The 13,437-nt window shown below is 30.7% G+C and overlaps 1 protein-coding gene, 3 non-coding genes and 1 pseudogene across 5 annotated transcripts; 3 read left to right on the forward strand and 2 right to left on the reverse strand.

Moving 5' to 3' along the window:
* Nucleotides 1-212: 212 nt before the first annotated feature.
* Nucleotides 213-299, forward strand: LOC147930250 (small nucleolar RNA R12). Its single transcript, XR_015575632.1, has one exon. It is a non-coding gene; the product is annotated as a small nucleolar RNA R12 (small nucleolar RNA).
* Nucleotides 300-400: 101 nt separating this feature from the next.
* Nucleotides 401-490, forward strand: LOC147930251 (small nucleolar RNA R12). Its single transcript, XR_015576667.1, has one exon. It is a non-coding gene; the product is annotated as a small nucleolar RNA R12 (small nucleolar RNA).
* A 65-nt stretch (nucleotides 491-555) lies between these two features.
* On the forward strand, nucleotides 556-648 carry LOC147930252 (small nucleolar RNA SNORD24). Its single transcript, XR_015576697.1, has one exon. It is a non-coding gene; the product is annotated as a small nucleolar RNA SNORD24 (small nucleolar RNA).
* A 466-nt stretch (nucleotides 649-1,114) lies between these two features.
* On the reverse strand, nucleotides 1,115-2,622 carry LOC104733281 (putative F-box/FBD/LRR-repeat protein At4g26350; annotated as a pseudogene).
* An 8,147-nt stretch (nucleotides 2,623-10,769) lies between these two features.
* On the reverse strand, nucleotides 10,770-13,428 carry LOC104730774 (F-box/FBD/LRR-repeat protein At4g26340). 2 transcript variants are annotated; one of them, XM_010449985.2, is made up of 4 exons: nucleotides 12,546-13,428; nucleotides 11,569-12,444; nucleotides 11,331-11,468; nucleotides 10,770-11,241 (listed from the first exon to the last, which is right to left on the reverse strand). In XM_010449985.2, exons 2-4 carry the CDS (start codon nucleotides 12,394-12,396, stop codon nucleotides 10,957-10,959), a joined length of 1,251 nt encoding a protein of 416 aa, XP_010448287.2. In that variant the 5' UTR covers nucleotides 12,397-12,444; nucleotides 12,546-13,428; the 3' UTR covers nucleotides 10,770-10,956. The 2 variants fall into 2 exon arrangements, with proteins under 2 accessions (XP_010448287.2, XP_010448286.2); XM_010449984.2 differs by having other exon boundaries at nucleotides 11,569-12,460; nucleotides 12,546-12,865.
* Nucleotides 13,429-13,437: the final 9 nt, after the last annotated feature.

The following is a 13,437-nucleotide window of genomic DNA, read 5'->3' on the forward strand; positions in this document are numbered from 1 at the left end:
TGGCCGTATATAAACTTCTTCTCACATCTTCTTAGTATTATAAGTTCATAACAAACAACCTCGCGGCGTATTCATATATCTGTTTATCATTCGATTCGGTTTTTGGTGAAATCTCATTAGCAGTGGCTCATTTATAGTTTTCGTAGTCGTAGATTAAGAATGTTTTCTTTTGTTTTTTTTTTCGTTTGAGTGTTGTAAAGAGAAAAGAGATGGTGAGGATGACGAAAAAAATCATTCGGATTCCCTTTGAATTCCCTACGGGAAAGATGTGATTATATAACCAGCTACTTCTGACTCATCCATCTTCCTTTTTCTTATTCCTTTGTTTACTCTTCTTGGTTTGATTTAGTTTGATTTCTTTTTATGAAATTTTGTTTTAGTAATATAATAGTCTTTGATGATGAAAGATGACGAAAAAAATCGTTCGGATTCCCTTTGAATTCCCTTCGACAGGAAAGATGTGATCACAAACCAGCTACTTCTGATTCATCCATCATTAGCTTTTACTAATTGTTTTCATCATATCTTTGATTATTATTATTATTTTTTTAAGTAGGCCAGTGATGTAAGAAAATATTTGCTACTCTTGATGGAAGAACTTTGTTCTTTCACTTGATGATTGGTTTTACCACCAAGATCTCTGAGGCCTTTTTTTGTTTTCTTCTACTTTTTTTTATTCCAGTTTTCTCAATCAATGTTTATGATACCAGTTATCATGTGTTTTCCCTTCAGGATATACCAACTTAACCGTACTTGCCTATAATCTAAACCGATATAAATCTTGGATGATACTGAAGAACAGTAAAGTCAACTCCGTTTTATTAACTCAAGCCAAACCGATTTGACTTTAAGCAAGAGGGATGTAAATCGGATTAAAATAAGATAACCGAACCTATGTTGCTAATAAGTAAGTGCATCCTCGAACACTGTTTTTCTTAAAAAGTAGTACTAAAATTTGTTTGTCCTAAAATAAAATTAAAAACTTAAAATTTTAATATTTTGAAATAAATGTTTCTTCTGAACGGCCAACTTCAGACCAAATATCACAATTAAAAAGCAAGAGAGAAAATTTTGAAGAATATACGACATCTCTGATATTCAAAAGCTAACATGTTCAATCGAACAAAAGCCGACATGATGGGGAAGACCTAGGTACAGCTGCTAACTTCTGGACCATCCGATACTTCTCTCCCAAATCGTTTTGAGTCCAAAGAGAAAATCATTTTCTTTAAACCAGTGGCACTCCCTAGGACATATGTTGCCAATCCTTTATCTCCTAGTCTCCCTTTATACCCACTCCACTTGAAACCTTCAAGACTAGACAACAAACACGCAGGAACAGAACTCGGCTGCTTCCACCAGTACGACATCTCTGAACTAGGAAGTCCACGGCAATGATCCTGATAACAATTACCAATTTACACGGCAATGATCACGATCAAAAGCATACTTGTGCTAAAAGTTACATAGTAGAGAAAAAAAAAGACTTATACATACATTGGTGAGTGTGAGAAACCGTAGTTTAGGGGAATCTTGGAGCATATGAGTAAAAAGAACCCACCAACCTGGAGTAGACGTACATATCTTAAGGTCAACAAGGTGACGGAAGATTATTTCAGTAGGATCCGTAAACTGTTAATATAGACAAAAATATAAGTCAGAATAGTACCGAGGAACAATATATATATGCTAATCACAAGATTTGTTATTACCTCCGGTAGTGATAAACATAGATAAAGGTCTCTGACCCAAGTAAGTTTTCTGAGATACTTGTGCGCAACTGTTTTATTACTAATCCCAATACGTGCCATGCCCAAATCAGGCCTTTTCCGACGGGAGTCGAGAAGAAAATAATTAGAAACAAAAAAATATTTCAAAGGAGCCTTGATCACATCTAAGATCACCCCCACATGATCCCCCTATAAATATGCCCTTACTACTACCCTTTCCAAACATCTCCTCGAACTTTTTCTCAAAAAAACACCGTCCTCTTAAGGAAGACTCATCAGCAGTGTATTCTATAGTGTGGCCTGCCATATGTATCGTACAGTCCTCGCCATTGACATTAGGTCGTCCTAAACTCAACTCCTCAAGATTAGGGCAACCGGATATAAGCCTAAGAACAGAAGTTTTGTCTGCGAAACCAGGACTCCTAAGGCATAGTTTTTTGAGACAAGGGAGACAAACCGCTAAAGGAACATCCACAAGAACACAATCTTTAATGTTGAGTAACAAGCTCTCGAGTGTTTCACATGTATATAAGCTACTAGGCAAACGGAAGGGTCTTTCCTCAGAATAAGCAATAGAAATTTCAAGCTCACGCAAACGACGAATAACTGCAATATCAATCCATAGTCCAACATCTACATCACGGCATTCAAGGTTAAGATTAAGATTCTTGAGATCCAACCTCTCTAGAACTGGAGCGTTATGTTTTAGCAAAGATCTGTAAACAAACTGTGTGAATCTTTGGTTTCTACAAAAGTATTCAAGTTTTGGCACCGATCTCCAAAGGTATCGCCATCTTTTGGACAAACGACTCGTGACAATGACATCTTTTGTTGGAATGAATGACAGTATTCGCAAGAGCAAGTCATCCGGACATTGACTGATGATGTCCATATCAACACTACAAAACCAAAAGTTGAAAGACTTAAAAGGATATATATACATATATGATTCGAAGCACAGACACACAACACATAAAAACAAAGAATCACAATAAAAAAAAAAAAAATTACACTGATTGTTTGGAGATACCTTGTTTGTCAAGATCTTTAGCTCTTTGTTTCCTCGGCGACTAAGGACTAAAAATTGACGAGAAAAAACCTAAACCCTAGCAGAAAATAAATCAGGGGGATGATTCACAAACCAATGATTCAATTGGGTCGATACCATTGCTGAAATATATATATCTATATTAACATTTTTGAAAAAACCTAAACCCTGCTGATATATATGTATCTATATTAACATTTTTGAAATACATTTTGGTTTATGCTTTTTAAGTTTTACTTATTTAATTTTTTTTTACAATATTAACCCCTAAAACAATTCCATAAATAACATTGCAGAGAAACTCAAATACTAAACTTTCTTAAATTGACCAACATTTGTTACATTTATTGCCATAAAATCTTAACAACATCTATACATTCCGATTTTTCCAAAAATAATTATACCCATTAAAGTTTAACCCATTAAATCTCCAAAACTATTTTTATGGATGCTAGAATTTCTCAAATTTAAATGATATACAACAGATTTTCCATAACAAAAGTTTACAATCTCTATAATTATATTAACATTAATAAATTTCCTAAACCGAAAATCCAATTATAAAATGTCACATTAAATATGTTGAAAACCCCCCATATAATTTGGTTTATTTTTATTTTTTGAGGAAGTACCAAAAAATTAAAATTCTATTAATTATCATAAACTATATATATTGACATGGAAAAATTATAAACTATAAAAATATGCTAATTTGGTAAAACAATTAACATAATTAAACTTGATAAAAAAACTTATTTTGATTTTTTTTTTTTACGTAAAAACTTATTTTGATTTTGGTGAAACATGTTGGCATTAATCCCATATAGGGAGTTAAGTGAAATTGTTTTTTTTAAAACACTTTTATATGTGTACCAGGGGATAAATGTATTACTAGACTATACATGTACCACACGGGTTAAAACCTTGAAAACACTACAAAAATCATATACTTTGAATACTTATATCAAATACATGTAAAATTTTCTATTTTTTAAAATTAATAAAACAATAATAAAATAACAAATAAATACAATATAAACTTTAAAATTAAAAATATTGTCCCGCGGTGTACCGCCGGTTAAATCCTAGTATATATATTAAAATAAACTGCAATCTACAATCTAGGAGAATCTAAAGATCCAATAAAGATCCAATACAAGCATTTTTAGTATGTAAACCAGTGATGAACCGGTTTAAACCAGTCTAATCTAAAATCAATATATATAATGTCAAAATTACCCATTTGTACAATACAAGTCGTTATCTATCTTATTATATAAAGTTGAGTTGTGAAAGTTAGTCATTAACAAGATTTTGACATGTGTCAAGTTATCAATCTCAGATTTTGACATGTGTAAAAGTTAATATTTAATAGGAAAAATATGATTACAACAAAAATAAAATATTTTATTTTAAAAAATATTAATAATGTAAAAGATAATTATCAAAAGTTACAGAATTTATAAAAAAATACAAAGGTTTTTTTAAATAATAATAAGGAGATTATATATATATATATATATATTTCATAAAATTCAAAATTATAATATTATTTACTTATTTTTTAATTTTAAATTATTAATTCTACAAAAAGGGATTAAGGATAATATACAGTTAATTATTAATTCTAAAATTTTGTAAATACTCACTTTTATATAAACATAGATCGTCTCATAATTAAATAATTTATTTAAAAACACTGATTTCAACTATATTTAATTAGAAAATAAAAATTTATGGGAAGGTAATTTACCAAAAATTTCTCCTACTTTCTCCTTTTTCAGTTGGGAATAGCTAAGATTAATATGTTAACCCAAGAAAAATATTAATAGATGCATCTTCTTTTCTTAATACTGTATTTTAAAATTTATTGTAGTATTTTTAGATTTTTTATTTAGTTTATATTTTCATCTTTGAATTATTTAAAATTCATATATTATTGTGCTTAGAATATTCTATTAATTTTCTTCTAATTTATCAAACTTGATTGGTTGGTCATAAACCTTTTTTTTTTGCAAACATAATTGTTAGCATTATTCATTCAATCCTAAAGGGAGGTAACGAGTAGAAGCTCATCAACCTAATGGATGGATAAAGTAGGCTAATCAAACACAAGCTTACAACAAACATAGATAGATATATTGAAAAAACATAAATCGTTGTTGATAGATCCCTAGGAGCTCAAAGACTGTGACATCCTGATTTGCAGAAAAGGTATAAAAGAATTGATTTGGCCACATATGTCACAAAAATGCACTTATTTTTTTGGTCAAGGGTCCTGAGAGAATTTCATGATTGGTGATCTTCGTGGAAGTGATTGTCGGAACTGTGCGAGTAAGGACAAATTACAGGAAAATATCATTTGTAGATTTGTAGGGTCGGAAACAAGTTTTTAAAGTCCCTCAGACGTAACAAACCAGCCATCGAATATGGATAGGTCCACGGACCGGGGATAGATGTAGGGCCCACTTAGGAAGGTGGGCCTATGGACTGAGAGTGGACATGAGCTCACTAAGCAAGATGGCGGTTGAGGCGTTACAGAGAGCTACATCATGGGAAATTTAACATTAGTTACTATCAAAAGATTTTTTGACGTTAGAAAAAGGTTTTTACTACATTGGTTGTCGGAGTAAGCCATTTTGAGATAGCAAAAAGACGTTAACATGTTCTCTCCACACAGGAGAAGGGCAGAGCCGATGTTCTTTCTATAGTGGAGAAGGTTGCACACAAAGTTATCTACCCATGGGAGGAAGGTGGAGGAGGTTGGACGCAAGGTTATCTCTCCAAAGGAGGAAGGCGGAGCCAAGGTTTTCTCCATGGTGGAGGAGGTTGGACGCAAGGTTCTCTCTATAAGAGATGAGGACGCAGCCGAGGTTTTCTCCATGGTGGTCATACATTATTGTGATGGTACATAATTGATTAGTATATTATGTAATATATTTTTTATTCAAAATATTTTTTGAGCCTACAATTTTTGTAATTAAAAAACTATGCATAAGTGAAAACAAAATATTTGGCTTAATGTGTTCATACAGACATTTTATAGGTGGTGATAAAGAATATATTTGTAATATAGAATATATTTAGGTTTTAAAAAATACACTTTTAGTAGTAACATACATAAAATATTTGTAAATGGATATAAATCAGTGTATTATAACAAAAATAAAATTTATAAATAACGTACAATAAATTTTAATATATTTTTGTTAAATTTAATTTAATTTATAGAATTTTAAACCCACACATGGGGCGGTCCTCATCTAGTCAATACAATAAAAACACAATACGTTTCTCTCCAGTACTTACACATCAGCAATTTTGTGGAACATGAAGCTGACACATCAGCTTATTTGTTTACCAATGAAAACATTTCATTAATACAGCTCATATCTCTCAGACAATAATAATTATTTTTTGTTCCAAATCAGTTTTTCCAGATTTTTAGAAACTAACACATCATTTAAATTGTGTAACCAATTAAATTAGTATAAAATAATAAACATCATTAATAATTTTCAATAACAAATGTTTAAATTTATAGCCTAAATTTAAACTAATTGAATAAATCATTTACTACTTTCAAAAATATAATAATATCAAACAAGTATATTAATTATTGTATGTCTATCAATATTTTTCAAAAATAACAAGTATACTGCTAATTTGGCAGAAAATGCAATTTTTATTGAATAAATATTAAATATTGTAAGCAACTTAATGATTAAAAGAGTTTGTAATATAATGGTTATTCGGTTGAATATAAATATGTTTCCTTTAAACTCATGTCGATATACCAATAACTCTAATTTGTGACATTGAAAGAAAAATCAATTGTTGTATGAGTTATTCGATTTAATTTATCACTATACATACAATTCTCAAAAGTGGTACTATATATTACATTTCTCCGGCAGTTTTGATGAGGTTATTATAGTGCTAAGGTTTTGTTGTTCCCCTGCATAAGTGCATGCATATTACTGGAACTGAGACAATGTCTATTAGTTTTTCTTTTGCTAAAGGGTTTATCGAAAAATGATTCTTAATTGTAGACTTGGATTAGAAATAGAGGTAGACTTGGTTTATAATTAGATACACATTTGTAAAAAAAAAATTTGAATTAACTTATTTTTCTCTATATAATTGAGTTTACTACTTTACTTTCTTCCACATGTATGTTGTATTTGTATGTATGTACTTCATCTCCGCTTTATGTTGTTTACTTTTCGTGAGTAACCTTAACACATGAGAGTGGTACCCAGCACATATACAGTATGAAGCGTTAACTCTTCAGGCCGTACATACTAATAAATTACATAGGTTTGAGAATTTAGACTCAAAAATTACTTTAATAGATCTTGTTACGACACATTCATGGAAAAAAAAAGTACTAAAACCAGAAGTAAAATGAAAAAGGAGAAAGTGACACTTGTTTTTTGCCGCTTTATAGAAATACAATGCTTTATAGAAGGAATTCTAAAATTCTTATTTATTATAATTCTCAAAATTTCCAGGTTTTTTGTTTATTTTTCAAGGAAACATAGTATATAAATTACATAGGCTTGAGAATTTGGACTCAAAAGTCTTTGCAATAACTAACGGCTTTAGATTTTGTTATGACACATTCATCATTCATGTGTAGATAACCCTTAATCTTTTCTATTATTCTTAAACTATATAGCAGTAAATATAAGATATAGAAATTTCATATATGTATCGACCATCTTTTCTCTATAAATAAAGTATTTTTCATTCTAGATTAATTGAAAACGTAGCAACTAAATAAATGAATTTATTATTTGGGTTTAAATAAAATTGAAAACAAACTCGAATTATTTTATAGATTTAGTTACTCCTAAGTTTGATTGAACTATAAAACAAAAAACCAATAAATATTCAGATTGATTTTGATTTCACTATCCTTCGGCGAAAATAAAGTAGAATAATCGAAATTAACCATAACTGAACTAAATGTCGACTTCAATTCCTTGAAACATTTAACTCGAACGAAGAGATGATTACATATGCAATTTAATTTTTATCAACACTTCTAAAAACTAAATTGTTATATCGAGTTTATAAAGTTGATTATAGTGAAATTATTTATTAATGATCATTTGATTATTATCAATACAATAAAAACACAATACGTTTCTCTCCAGTGCTTACACATCAGCATTTTTGTGGAACATGAAGCTGACACATCAGCTTATTTGTTTACCAATGAAAACATTTCATTAATACAGCTCATATCTCTCAGCCAATAATAATTATTTTTTGTTCCAAATCAGTTTTTCCAGATTTTTAGAAACTAACACATCATTTAAATTGTGTAACCAATTACATTATATAAAATAATAAACATCATCAATAATTTTCTATAACAAATGTTTAAATTTATAGCCTAAATTTAAACTAAATGAATACATCATTTACAACTTTCAAAAATATAATAATATCAAACAAGTATATTAATTATTGTATGTCTATCAATATTTTTCAAAAATAACAAGTATACTGCTAAATTGACAGAAAATGCAATTTTTATTGAATAAATATTAAATATTGTAAGCAACTTAATGATTAAAAGAGTTTGTAATATAATGGTTATTCGGTTGAATATAAATATGTTTCCTTTAAACTCATGTCGATATACCAATAACTCTAATTTGTGATATTGAAAGAAAAATCAATTGTTGTATGAGTTATTCGACTTAATTTATCATTATACATACAATTCTCAAAAGTGGTACTATATATTACATTTCTCCGGCAGTTTTGACGAGGTTATTATAGTGCTAAGGTTTTGTTGTTCCCCTGCATAAGTGCATATTACTGGAATTGAGACAATGTCTATTAGTTTTTCTTTTGCTAAAGGGTTTATCGGAAAATGATTCTTAATTGTAGACTTGGATTAAAAATAGAGGTAGACTTGGTTTATAATTAGATACACATTTGTAAAAAAAAATTTGAATTAACTTATTTTTCTCTATATAATTGAGTTTACTACTTTACTTTCTTCCACATGTATGTTGTATTTGTATGTATGTACTTCATCTCCGCTTTATGTTGTTACTTTTCGTGAGTAACCTTAACACATGAGAATGGGACCCAGCACATATATTGTATGAAGTGCTAACTCTTCAGGCCATACATAGTAATAAATTACATAGGTTTGAGAATTTAGACTCAAAAATTGCTTTAATAGATCTTGTTACGACACACTTATGGGAAAAAAAGTACTAAAACCAGAAGTAAAATGAAAAAGGAGAAAGTGACACTTGTTTTTTGCCGCTTTATAGAAATACAATGCTTTATAGAAGGAAATCTCAAATTCTTATTTATTATAATTCTCAAAATTTTGATGTTTTTTGTTTATTTTTCAAGGAAACATAGTATATAAATTACATAGGCTTGAGAATTTGGACTCAAAAGTCTTTGCAATAACTAACTGCTTTAGATTTTGTTATGACACATTCATCATTCATGTGTAGATAACCCTTAATCCTTTCTATTATTCTTAAACTATATAGCAGTAAATATAAGATATAGAAATTTCATATATGTATCGACCATCTTTTCTCTATAAATAAAGTATTTTTCATTCTAGATTAATTGAAAACGTAGCAACTAAATAAATGAATTTATTATTTGGGTTTAAATAAAATTGAAAACAAACTTGAATGATTTTATAGATTTAGTTACTCCTAAGTTTGATTGAACTATAAAACAAAAAACCAATAAATATTCAGATTGATTTTGATTTCACTATCCTTTGGTGAAAATAAAGTAGAATAATCGAAATTAACCAAAAAGACTATATAAAAATTATGTGATTAAATTTGTATAAACTACAAAAATAATATACCATAAAATTAAGCTACATTAATATATCTCCTACAACAAGTAAATAATAAAGTTTGAGATTAGTGTTGATAGTGATTTTATATATAAGAACACCAACTAATGATAAATTGAACAATATATAAGTTCCAAAATTGAAGGTTTTATATTATAGTTTAAAATCAGTGACTTAAAAATTACTTTGACAATATTAACCTAATCGCTCTACTAATAATATGAGAAATTGTTAGTAATACATATACCATTTTTTGGTCAATTTCATTTTTGTCCTTTTTTGCATAATTACAATGTGTTAAATTGATTTGTATTATTTTTTTTTTAGGTTTGGATTATCTGTTTTACCTTAGGATATAGTTTTAAAGGGTATGATTTAATATTTGGAGTTTAGAGTTTAGAATTTACTTATTTTGTATATTGAAAGAATGTATTATTAGAAATGGACAACAAGAGTTACTTTTGCAAAAGGGTAATGAAAAATGGTATTTTTGTAAATGTCCCTAATAATATTAAGTAATACACAAAACGAGACTAAAGTAAAAATATGTCTATGTACTTTTACAAATAATAACTTTTATAACAATAAAAATACTATATAACAATTATGTTGTTAAATTTGTATAAAATACAAAAACAAACACCACAAATTCAAACTACACTAATATATCTCTCACCAAAGGTAAAGAAAAGAAAAAAAGAACATATATTAGGGTTAGTTAGGCTTTTTATATAATTAAGTCTAATCGATTTAAAAGTAAACATTTATAAATCATACTAAATTTGAAATTTATTTATTTTTTATTTTATTAGTGCATTTTTATATTTTACTATTGAATAAACCATAGTTTTACAATTAATCCAATTCTAAAAAATATATATTTTTAATAATTCGATATATCTGAAAGTAGTTACAAAAAGTATCCCGCGGCAGGTTTAACCTAGTAATTTATAAAGTTGTGATTAACGATGTGAAGTTACATTGATACAGACTGTGTTAGCTGTAAAGCCACATATCTTTTGAGAACGATTAATATTCTGCGTCAAACATGGATGCGAGGGTAAAAAGCTGAGGGAGTCAGATCAGAAGCTATATGTGTGTCATTGACACTGCAAAAACAGAGATGATCGTGTTTCTTTGAGATACTTACTTGAAAAAAAATAAACCGTTCATATCCAGACTTTCGAGTTTGAGGTACTGAGGAGAAGCAAACTGGGTTTGACATGGTTCATCATGCACTTTTTGTGTTAAACCAGTCTTAATAATAAGCAAAATACAACCATAATATAAAAGAGATACTACCAAAAACTAAATGTTATTCAGTCGAATAGAAGCTGAGACGAAGTTGAAGCTGTAGGTACTGATGCCAACTTCTTGAGCATACGATACTTTTTTCCCACATCAGTAGATTTTGGAGTAAACATTGCTGTCCTCAAACAAGCAGCATTCTTTAGGACATATGTTGCCATCTCTATATCTCCTCGTCTCCCTTTGTACCCAATCCACTCAAATGCCTCAAGACTAGATAAAATACACTCGGGGACAGAACTCGGCAGCCTCCAACCAATTGGGGTTTCGTTTCCACAAAGACCAGAATCATGTTTCTAAGACAAACACCAGAGTTATCAGTCAATAATATTGGGAAACTAAACCAGATTATAAAGCATATTAGAGAGACAACGTAGGCACGTACATCAATGAGTTTGAGAAATCTTAGTTTGGGGGAATCTTGGAGCATATAAGTAAGAAGATCCCACCAACGTCCTTTAGCAAATGTATAGAAACTCAGACGAACAAGCTGATTGAAGATGATACCAGAAGGACACCTAACCTGTTTTTTTTTTAGTTATACAAAACAGCAGAAAGTAACATTGAGAGGGATAACAATATGAAAAAATCACAAGATTCAAATCTAAGAAGTTTCTAATTACCTTTGAAATTGATAAACATAGAGAAAGATGTCGGACAGAAGTAAGAGCCCTCAGAAACTTGTGAGTAACTCTTCTAGTAATCTCAATATTTGCCTCGACCAATTCAGGCATGTTCTCAATTTGACGGGACTTGTAAAGTGCTTCATCTACGATGTTAAGGTACTTCAAACAAGGGGCATCTATCACATATCGACTACGACCAACATCATTTGTGTCGACCATAGATAACCGTTGTAAGGAAGGCACCGCGATAGTGACATCCATTACAGAGTCTTCCTTATGTCGCTCCACAAACAGTTCTTCAAGATTTGGACAACCAGATAACAGATTTGAAAGAGATGCGTTGTCAACCATCTTAAGATGCAGAACTTTGAGAGACGGGAGACAAACTGAAGAAGGAGCATTCGAAAGAACCAAATTGATGAGTCTCAAGGTCTCTAGTGTATCAGAGGTGTATACACTACTCGGCAAACTGAAAGGCACAGCCTTGGAAGAACGAATATGAATGCCCAGCTCAATCACACGGCGACTAACTGCAATATCAATCCATAGTCTAATGTCTACAGCGGGGCAGTCAGCGCCAAGATTCAGATGAAATTGTTGTAGAACAGGTGCCTTATTAGATAACAAATACCTGTAAACAAACTGAGAGAAGCTCTTATAGTCACCACCATTGTGATTGGTATCGTCGAATCGAAGTTTTGGCACTAACATCCAAAGAAACCGCCATCTTTGGGACAAAAGACTTGTGGCCACAACATTTCTTGTCGGAACACGTGACAAAATCCGCAAGAGCAAATCATCCGGAAGTTGACTGATACGGTCCATTTGAGAAACAATGAGCTAGTGGCCACAGGACGAGTCTACGATTTGAGCCTACAAATTGAATAAACTAAAAGGGGTTTTATAAATCCGTTTGGAGAAAAGATGTACAATAAAAAAAAAAACAGACTTACAGTTGACAAAAAAAAACTTACACTGGTCGGAGATACACTCGTAGTTCCTTTTAGTGCTTCCTAAATATTGGAGAGTGACAAGCTGATGCTAGAAGAGTAAGATGACAGGGATGATTCAGGACTTGACCAATGTCCTAGGCCTCCGTTGATTTTACCCTATTTCTCTAATCGCAAACTCCGTTTCACAGAAAAACCCTAAATCTAAAGTTGCTTTACATTTCTCAAAAGAGTATAACAAAGGAGCTCCCAAAAATACCAAAACCCAGACGAAGGTGAAGCTGAAAGTTCTCAACTTTAAGAGTGAGAGAGACTGAAATCCCCAAAAGTGTATGGGTGAGTGTGGTTTGCAATCGTACTAAAAGTACTAAACCCACAATCTCAATCAAAACCGGAAGTAAACCGACCTAAAATATTTATTGGAGATGGTTAAAAGTTTAAACCAAAATTCAAACCGTATATGGTCAAAATTCAGTAACTATATAAGCGTAAACCAAGAACCAAACCAAACAAAGATTCACTGATACTAAAATTGCGATATTGTTCCCGGGGGAGTTTTTAAATTTTGTTCTGAACCAGACTAAACCGAACTATATCTTCGGATAAAACGATGAGAACACCATCCATCTATTTCAGTGGGAGCCAACATTTACTTACATTTCTCAAGTGCTTGGAAAAAGACTCTGAGTGGAGAAGCATGGACTTGATCTGTTACTGTTGATCCGTATAGCCAATGTTGCACAAGAAGAGCACATAGTCTTCTGTACTGGTATTATAAATTAGACCAGGGTCCATGGCTTTCAAAGGGTTTATATGCCCGGCACCAATATCAGATGGATCAGACGACTTCATCGACCCACCAGAGAGGATCAAGTCGTGTATAGATTGATGATAAGCTATATGAAACACTCTATCC

The sequence above is a fragment of the Camelina sativa genome, chromosome 12 (genome assembly GCF_030686135.1).
Source record: "Camelina sativa cultivar CO46 ecotype springtype chromosome 12, ASM3068613v1".
NCBI lineage: Eukaryota > Viridiplantae > Streptophyta > Magnoliopsida > Brassicales > Brassicaceae > Camelina > Camelina sativa.

Coding starts and splice junctions, on each gene's coding strand:
- LOC104730774 (XM_010449985.2), bottom strand. CDS start 12,396: ATGGACCGTATCAGTCAACTTCCGGATGATTTGCTCTTGCGGATTTTG. Junction 11,469..11,568: donor TATGTTTATCAATTTCAAAG/GTAATTAGAAAC, acceptor AAAAAAAAACAG/GTTAGGTGTCCTTCTGGTAT. Junction 11,242..11,330: donor GATTTCTCAAACTCATTGAT/GTACGTGCCTAC, acceptor TGTTTGTCTTAG/AAACATGATTCTGGTCTTTG.